General features: G+C 34.6%; 3 protein-coding genes across 3 annotated transcripts; 1 reads left to right on the top strand and 2 right to left on the bottom strand.

The window, feature by feature from the left end:
- On the top strand, window positions 1–941 carry LOC120630380 (bladder cancer-associated protein). The gene has a single exon (XM_039899598.1). The coding sequence runs from the start codon at window positions 155–157 to the stop codon at window positions 389–391; it is 237 nt and encodes a 78-aa protein (XP_039755532.1). The 5' UTR covers window positions 1–154; the 3' UTR covers window positions 392–941.
- Window positions 942–1,715: 774 nt separating this feature from the next.
- LOC120630412 (40S ribosomal protein S28) lies at window positions 1,716–2,596 on the bottom strand. Its single transcript, XM_039899637.1, has 2 exons — window positions 2,316–2,596; window positions 1,716–1,847 (listed from the first exon to the last, which is right to left on the bottom strand). Exon 1 carries the CDS (start codon window positions 2,514–2,516, stop codon window positions 2,319–2,321), a length of 198 nt encoding a protein of 65 aa, XP_039755571.1. The 5' UTR covers window positions 2,517–2,596; the 3' UTR covers window positions 1,716–1,847; window positions 2,316–2,318.
- A 656-nt stretch (window positions 2,597–3,252) lies between these two features.
- Window positions 3,253–7,580, bottom strand: LOC120630518 (translocon-associated protein subunit alpha). Its single transcript, XM_039899767.1, has 5 exons — window positions 7,392–7,580; window positions 6,316–6,507; window positions 5,798–6,075; window positions 4,748–4,988; window positions 3,253–4,063 (listed from the first exon to the last, which is right to left on the bottom strand). Exons 1-5 carry the CDS (start codon window positions 7,450–7,452, stop codon window positions 3,993–3,995), a joined length of 843 nt encoding a protein of 280 aa, XP_039755701.1. The 5' UTR covers window positions 7,453–7,580; the 3' UTR covers window positions 3,253–3,992.
- Between the last annotated feature and the right edge of the window lie 2,318 nt (window positions 7,581–9,898).

The raw sequence follows: 9,898 nt of genomic DNA, 5'->3' as shown, positions 1-9,898 counted from the left end.
TAGACATTCCGCACGTACATTGCCTTGACATTATTAATTATTGTTGGATAACTATGATATCATTCAAAACATGTCGATTACGACACTAAGAGGCATCCCATTAGCTGCCGTAGACATAAATTAGTCTTCACAAGTTGTTTACCCCGCCGCCGAAATGTATTGTTTGCAGTGGTTGATCCCCGTACTCTTGATACCAAAACCCGTCAACCCGGCGTTGGTGAACACACACGTTATGTTTATGGTGCTGTATCTCATTGGGTTCTTCCTCGAGAGGAAGCCTTGTACAGTGTGCAGTGTTGTATTCCTTGCGGCGGTCATACTTATCTGTTATAGTGGTATCGGTAACTGTTTGTTTTGGTCGCAATGCGAATGCGAGAAGTATGATACCTAGGTATCCCTTACACACAACGCCCCGTGCTCAAGTGCAAGCCAAGTGTACCTTGTAAACAAAAACGCGTATCACCCAGGAAAGTGGTCGTGCAATCATTTTATCCAATGAATGTAACTATAATATATTTTTGTAAATAGAGAATTATTATTATTGTTTACAAATTCCGATGTCATATACATTCATTAAGAATATGGACAGAGTTGTGGATGTGCTGATGTACTTATATTATCTTGTTTTTTATGTTTAATTATTAACTCACACTTTTCTTTATGAACTCTCTGAATGAAATCTAGAATATGGTACCATGCGTTGTATAATTTAATAAACGGACTAAGGTGCTACAAGATGTTAGCAGGTGGGAAGTGCAATGTGAGTAGGTAGGAGTGGGGAGCCATGGGTTGCTTCGTACCTTTCCCACTTTCAATATACATAATACAGGGCCACCAATTCTTTCTTCAGAAAGTTCATAAAGCACTGTGTTAATTATACCTACCTATGTGATTATTGATTGTACAGTAATTATTATTATAAATAATATTGTGAATAAAGTTTCAAACTGTAACAAGACAACTTTCCTTTATGATACAACCCTTTACACCAGATGTGATATCTCTTGTAGTATAATAATTATTGGTGTTTGTATAAATAGCCTAGTTCAGTAAATTTAATTAGGTACCTTATTCAATTGCAGTTCAGGACAAAAGTCATCCCCTAAATTGTATAACAACACTACCGTTAATATTAATTAAATTTTCCGTTAAATCTTTTTATCCAGTCTACGAAAACTACCTAGATTCAGCAGCAGAGATTCTTAGTATCTCAATTTTTTTAAGGTAGGTTATAAAGCTGTTACAATTTACAGCAAAACAACAACACTTGTAAAACATGAATGCTTATTTCTATTTGATGTTATTTTGTTTGTCTGCTTATAAATTGGACATAGATTAGCCTCAAACCTTTGGCTACATGAAAGTCTACTAATTGGACCATTTTTGTAACAATATTTAATTTTGTGAAATTTAACTTATGTCCAATTATAAACTTTAATTTTTATTATTGGATTAAATTCTAATTAGCAGATTTCATAAGGTGGTCATAACAGATTTCAACATTTCGTGCTTTCCTTTTCTCATTTCCCTTAGTAAAGGAAGCCTTATATTATTTTGACACGCCAAAATAAATTGAAAGGTTTGTAAACAATACAATTGGCACCATTGGCATTTTTTAAGGTATTATCACTGGAAACACTAGAACTCAAGTATATTAAAGAAAAATTATTGAAAATCCTATTATAAAGAGTGGGAATGCTAAGAATAAAAATCGCTTTTTTTTGTGTCATTTATTAGCTGGATACATAGTTATAAGTAATCTTTGACGGTTTTGATGTTCACATTAAACTTTAGATAATAGACGATACATTATAAAGCAACTTAACCTAATGTAGATTCGCCCAACCCTGAAAAAGAAGAAACAAATTATCATAAATGCACAAACAGGTTGCAGTTAAATATGTATATTCAAAAAAAAATTTTAGGACTAATAATGAATTTTCAAAAAATGCTTTTAGAGTATTTATAAAACTTTTCTTTATTTCGTATTAAGATGTAGATTTTCTAATTAACCAATCCTGAGTGTAAACTGTTATCTAGGCCATTTTATTTTAGTATTCAAGAACCAGTACAAATTAGTATTTGAATTTCTGAACTATGATTATGAGGATAAATGATTTTAACTAAATGAATTTCTAGGGTCGCATGTTTCCAGGGTTAAAATACTAATAGAAAACGAGTCGACCAAAACCTCTAAAAACACCTATATGCTCAAAAAAAGAGCATAAGAAAAATGTTTACATTGAGGTTATATTATTGACTTCAAAACGGTATCATGTTTTTACGTAAAAGTAACGTTATACATTGCTCCTTACCGTTTATCTTAGTCTTCTAGCTTCGCGCTCAGACTCCAGGAGTGTAAGAATATCGCCTTCACGAATCGGTCCCTTCACGTTCCTAATGATTTGGCGACTCGTCTCTCCTATGAACTCAACTTTGACTTGGGTACATTGTCCCTGGGAGCCGGTACGGCCCAGGACCTTTATCACACGGGCGAGAACGTTGGGCTTATCCATTTTTTATTAGATATCGAGCAAAACTCTAAATACACGTGCAACGCAACAAGCGTGTACGAAAAAGAAATGGATGACAGATAAAAAACTATGACGTTTATTATTAACGATTTAGTGATGTACCGAATTGCATTTATCGGTAATTTTCTTCCATTGACCCGTTAAGGTACTTTAAAATTGGCTATATTATAATTGTTATTATATACAGATAGCATTTACAGGTTGAAAAATTTTGGGAGGTTTTTATTACCCATTCTCTTTATAATTATAAATTTATTGACGAAATTTCAGAATTGATTCTTGACTTTGGTGCAGAGAGGATACTAACATTCCGTAATGATAATAATGAACAAATTAAACGTAAGATCGGTAATTTCGAAACCTAGGCGATACCGGTGGTAGTAATGTTAAAAATTCTATATTTTTATACAATTCATTAATTCTCTTAATCAATGCTAACATAGCATTAATTTAACACCTCTGATGAGGTTGAGTATAACTTTAATTTTTGATCTGACCCAGAAGTCGAATACTAGTACTCAAAAAAATTCCTCGAAATCGAAGTGAAAAACATGATGAGTAACTATGTCATAAAACCCATTTCATCTTAGACTGAAATATAAGCCCACGCCTTCGGCTCGGTTGATAGCCATAAAATAGATTGTCCTATGTCCTCGTAGCACAATCTACAATTATATGTTAACCTTAGTCATCAATTAATTATAAAAGAAACACAATATAAAAATGTAACATTTTTAATTAAATAATGTCTTCTCATAAACGCACGTCATTACAAAGCTTTCCACACATTTTGTTCCATAACTTAAAACGTTCAGCAACTAAAAAACACTTTTTCACTTTTGACAACTTGAAATAGGAATAGGTGGATGACATGACCAGTCAATTGAGTCCATAAGAGTACAATTATTTACTCACTTCAGTCTTGTAATGTCATAAAAATTAGAGATCTTATAAAGGCCTAGCACAAGCCAACACAAACAGCATTTAAACCAATTTTATTATACACCAATCTGCATCTATACAAATAAAATATTCAACTATAGAAGTTTTCTTGTACCTTATTAGGGAAAATACTACATTGATTAAATGACTATGTTACTACACAACGTCTGTCGTGAAAAAAATTACTTTTAACTAACTCCAAATCCAATTTTTATAAGCTGTATTTAACCACCGTACAAAAGTGAACAAACGTTTACCGCACAATCGGTTTATATTACAAAGAATAGGTAATATAAACCGATTGTGTACGTTTAAACGGATTCGAATACTATACTACAATAAATCGGTCCATCAAAAAATCTATAAATCTAATTACGAATGTGCGAACTTTATCGGAATCGATTAACAAATCGGTGTGCTGCGTTAGACCTTGTCCTATTTCACTTGCCAACAATCACTCATAGCCTAGATTCAGGCATCGCTTGGTGTTCCTAAACTAATAATTCGATGCTAAACTTAATCGTCGCCCGCAGATCTTTTCGCTTTCCTTAGTCGTGGCGACTGCTTCGGCGTTTTAGGTGACTTTTCTGTAAGAAAAAAAAAACATGGATTATTATTGGTTTAATTTTTTATTACTTATTATTGTTTGTAAACATGTTGGATATAGAAAATGGTGCAAATTATTCTGTTGTACATAAATATGTGAATGCTTTTTACAGGCATCTATGGAATATTAGATACTAGTGCCCTAGTTTTCCATAGGCTATTTAGATACTAATACGAATGCTAGGCAGTTTGGAGTGATTATTAATAGAATTCTGTAGTACAATTTTTTTGTGTTGTTTACAATCATCACATTACAAAAATCTTTGATTTCTGTGCTGTTATGAACTAGTATATGCGTAATTACTACATATATACATTCCTCTTGAATCACTCTATTTACTCCCGAAAACGGCATTAAAACCTGTTGCTAAGTTTAGAACTAGGCGTACAAAGAGCAGAAATTACATTATTTTATCCTATGTAAAGATTATAGACTACTTGTCTTGTTAAAATTAGCGATTTTGGTACAAAATAATCCATCACAAACGGCCAGAGCTGATTTTAAAATTGATGTTATAAAAGAAGTTTAAAATCCTCAGCAGCAGTATGGTTCAAAAGTGGCATTGCTAAAGACACACATTGAATTTGTCAATGGGAGGTAAAATCTTTACAAAACGTTCAACAAATCCCTACTGTCAAACCAAAGACGAAAATATAGTACTTACTAAGCTGGTTAACGACTTCCTTTGGCAGCCAATCGTAATCAACATCGTTAGCTGTTCCAGTCTCAAGTGGTTTGGGCGCAGATCTAGGTGATCTGCGACGTGCGAGGGATGATAAGCCTTGTTGGCCCAACACTAGGGCTAGTACGCAGGCTGCACCAAGGAACACGTAGAGGAAGAATGTCTCTCCGTCAAGACCTTCTGATACTTCAACAATGTTCAGCGTCTGGTTGTATACAGCCTCCTGTAGTTTTGGAAAATAATATTATAAGTTTTTTCCATTGTAAGTAATTTTTAGTATAGTCAGATTCAAACTTTATGACTTCTTGAATTTTGTTTGTTTTAATGATATTTGTGAAGCTACACTCGCAGACGACATAAAGTTTGACTCGCATTATATATATATAACGCAAGGTTATTTATGAAATAAACATATTTTGTTTATGTAAGCATTTGTTGAAAAGATAAATGAAAGATAATATAAGAGCACCGTAGTATGGGGGTTTCAACTGTAACTATTTACATAAAGCATAGTATTCTTTCATATTTTCGGCATTTAGACATCCACTGTTGTTCAGAGGTCTTATGTAGTTCTTCAATACAGAGTTGTGCCAAACACCACACTCAAATCCGGGTTCGCGCTCGAACTCCAATGTGGTGAGTCTAGGCGCTAAAACCGCCTCTCCTGTAAGAGGTAACTACCTATAGCTAACTGTGGGATGTTAAAAGCCTGTGATGATGATTGTGCAACTACTCATTAGAAATTATGACTATAATTACTGCTCTGAGGAAATATTGCCCATCACAGTTGCACTGTTGAGCCCAGCCAGTCCATTTGTTTGAAGGCAGTGCCTATACCATACAGGGTAACATCATTGTATGAATAAAACTATAACAGACTGATGTGTGGGATAAATGTGTTCCCTACACATTTATCTGTGTTTTCCTATATATTTATATTTTGTTTGTGTATAGTATTTTATATAGGCAAATAAATATGTAAATAAAATATCTGTATAATATTTGATAATGATAAAATATATTATGACAAACCTGATAAGTGTTTCCACTTGCATCCTTGTAGTTCAACTGAACGTTCAATCCAAAAGGTCTGCCAGCGAAAGCTTCATTTGGGATGAACGAATAAGCAAAAGTGGCTTCCTGCTTTGGCTTCACTTGTCTGAAGTAAGGCATTGCTGTGAAGTTCTGGATGTAGTATGTATAGTCCATGGGGTACCGGAATGATGCTTCCATGGTCTCAACAACATAGTCTTCTGAACCTTTGTTGGTGAAACCAACTAGAAACTCGACGGGGAAGCCAGCTTGTATATCTGAGGGCAGAAATGAGTGGATTTTAGCATTTTGAGACCAAGTGCCATTAAACAGTGAAGTTGGGTAGCTATTTTCCTTCAAAATTGGGCTTAATTGGTTTATTATCTATTTTTCAAATCTTCTTAATAAAACTTTACAACTGACTGATTCGAACAGTACACAATCCAATGCTATTACTGATGGATCAATAATTTTGGTTTTAACTATTTTTTTGACATAAATAATTTTCAGCTACTAACCAAATGTTGCATCACCATAACTCGGCTGAGGCTTTATGAACATAATTGTAGTGTCAACATCTTGCGAGGATTTGACTGAATCATCATCTTCATCGCCCAGTGCATCTTCACCCACCACCTGGTTGTCTTCACCCTCAATATCTACTACATCATCAAGTTCATCCTCATCTCCTCTCACTAGAATGGTGTTGGCTGTAAGTGAAAATATTTGCAACTACATATTAGTAAAACAAAAGACTTAAAATCCTAGTAATATTATAAATGTGAAAGTGTGGATGTTTGTTACTCAATCATGCAAAAAGGGCTAAACAGATGAAATTTGGCATGCATGTAGCCTTTGATGTGGAAAAGAACATAGGCTATCTTTTATCTTGATTCCTTAAATAGTTCATGAGGGAAAATTGAAAATTGTTTACTAGCTAAGGCAAGGGCAGACAGCTTTGAAATTTGGTATGCTATGGAAAAGGACATGTACTTTCTAAAACAATCTCTCGAATAGTTCATGTGGTAGCAAAGCAAAGCTTTAGACTCAATTCTGAAGTCCACACAGACAAAGTCGCTGGCTAGTTAAAAATATTTCAAACAGACTGATGACTGTTTTAAGACATTTGATTACATAAATAGTTTAAGGCACATAACTGAAAAGTTACAGGTGTGCGCCTGTAACTACCCAGATTCTAGTCTATCTGAGCTATCGCCACTTCTAAATGAAGTTAATATAAGCCTTGATTTATGTAGTGTAATATCCAAGGGCAAGACACTAAAAGTATGCCAATATAATATATAAACAAATTCATATGGAAACTGATAAATGCCAATGGCAAAGATGCCATAATATGATACTCTGCCAATACAGCAAATAAATACCTGTTACCTGTAACAGATACAGGATTAGTCAGATGGGACAATAGGGCTTATTCAAGTCTACTAAATGTAACAGTCTTTAAACTTCTTACTTATTTAGCCTGGACAACAGATTTTTGTACTATAAATAGGTACTTTCTCTCAAAAATTACACAAATCGAATGTTTGCCACGTACAGTGGACACTACTTTCTACAATTAAAAATAACTCACCATTTTGGAAACAAAGCAACGCCGCAGGCAAAACTAATAGCATGAGATAAATTAGTTTCATTTTGAATTATATTCTAAATATTGTAAAGGATTAATGAAATCTCGAAGTGCGGAACCGTTCACTTTACGATACTACACGAATAGGTACGATATGCGGCCACCTCTGCGTACACTCGTTTTTTGACAACGCCAATTTTATTTCCAACTCGATTGACGTGGAAGGAACACTTGTCACTAGTGAGGTCCAAAAAACTCTAATAAGTACCGGTTATTTGTAAATAGAGTAAACCAGAAAAATATAAATTGGGATAATTAAGTAATGATAATATTACTCCATGATTTTTCCATCTAATGACAGTTTCCTTGATCTCTTTATGTAAAAATATAACTTCTCTGTAATTTGTAATTTTATAATATTTGGTCGTGTGTGATGAAGCACGTTAACTTAATATACTCTTAATATAAGTTTTTAACAATCGTATGTGATCATGGTCATGCCGATGATTTATCAAGTTCTCAGTTACTACTGTCATAAGTTCTACTTAGTATAGAAAATGAACAGAATATGAATTATTATTTTTAATTGTGTCCAATTTCAACAGAATCAGTAATAGTTAACAAGCAAACCATAAAACGAACAAAAAAACAGACACACTCTCGCATTTATAATAAGACAATTAGCAAACTTTTATTATACAGAGAACAAAAAAAAAACCATTAAGAAATCTCTGACTTACAATACTAAGAGACAGCGATAATATAATATGGAGGGTAGAGGTAAGGAGGAAAATAATTTGCGTGACTCGGAAAAAAGATGGCGCGAAACAACGTTGAATTTTTATGCCGCCAAATATAAAATTTTCGGTTACAAAAATAATAACTGTTTTGAGTGTCTTTTTAATAGCTGTGGTTAACGCACGGGTCAGAGAGACTTTGGTGTAAAGTATATTATAGTTAGGTGTTAATATTTTGTGCAATATTTGTTGTTGGTAAGTGCTTGCTTATTGTATTCGTCCGCCGAAGTACCAAGCTGGGGGAACATGGAGGCAGATCCTCCCATGCCCCCTGATCCAGGGGAGCATGTGGAAATCCCACAGCGTACGCCGACTTCCTCTGGTCGCAAGCGACCACTAGAAGAGAAAATCCACGCCTCATTTAAAAAATCTATCAGTGATCCTGCATCTGCAAATCCCTCTATTCAGTTAATTTATATCCATCCATCCCTAGAAGTTGCATCTAAAAAATACTTGGACACGGATTCAGGCCCTTTTGTTGTTTACGTATCACGCGAAGTGACTGATCCCTCGGCCGGCTCTTCTATCAGGGCAATAAAATTCGGACAATTTTTATATAAGAATAAAATTAAATCTATTGTTAATGACGGTGTTAAGAGCGTAGGTAGAAATAAGATCTCTGTGGAATTTAAGTGCGGGGAAGCAGCTAATAGCTTTCTTACTAACCCTATTTTAGAAAATGCAGAATTTAAGGCATACATCCCTACGTTTAATATAACTCGAATGGGTCTAGTAAGAGGAGTTCCTGTTGAATGGCACCTGGACGAATTTGTTGAGTCTCTTGATCTCCCTTCCGGCTGTGGAGAGGTGCTCAAAGCCAGAAGACTTAACCGTAAGCAAATAACAGAAGGAATTGTGACTTGGGTTCCAACCCAATCGGTAGTCGTCACATTTAGAGGACAAGTTCTTCCCAATAAAATTTACTCATATCATACATCTCTTCCAGTAGAAACGTACTATTTCCCTTCCATACAATGTGTGAATTGTTGTAGATTTGGTCATACAAAAATCCAATGCCGCTCAAAACCTAGGTGCTACAAGTGTTCACAGCAACATACCGGAGATACTTGCAACATAACTATGGATGATGCATTATGCATACTTTGTTCAGGAGGGCATTTAGCTACTGACAAAAACTGTTCTGAACATACACGCCAACAGTCTATTAAGCAGGCTATGTCTCAAGATAATATATCCTATATTGAAGCTTCTTCCCGTTTCCCGCCTAGCCACCCTTCTTATGCCGAAATATCTAAGCAAATGTTTGCTTCATCTAATAATCATGACTCTGGTCATGAAAATACCCAGTTTAAATCAATTCCTACACGATCATACCGAAAAACGGTTATTAGCAGTCCTCGTCCTAGACCTAGCCCAGGAAAGGGATACGACCAAAAAGCTCATAAAAATATCATTGGCAACTGTTCATCTTCCCTAGGCAATGGCTGTGCCATTAATCCCAACCATGATCACTCCTACTTTACTAATTCTAGTGACAATGATGTCCCTGTTTTAAAAACATCCCTAATTGATCTTTTAGAAAAGATTACTACCCAATCATTACCGTCCAACGTTGCAAATATATTGATAAAAATCATCTCTCTTCTTCATAATGGACTTAGTCACAATTCTACAATGGAACTGTAAAAGTCTACGTAGTAAAAAACATGAATTATCTTTACTAATAAACGAATATAAACCTGCCATTCTTGC

The sequence above is a fragment of the Pararge aegeria genome, chromosome 16, assembly GCF_905163445.1.
Source record: "Pararge aegeria chromosome 16, ilParAegt1.1, whole genome shotgun sequence".
NCBI lineage: Eukaryota > Metazoa > Arthropoda > Insecta > Lepidoptera > Nymphalidae > Pararge > Pararge aegeria.
Note: the sequence above shows the minus strand (reverse complement) of the source record. Positions and strands in the feature narration are given on the sequence as shown.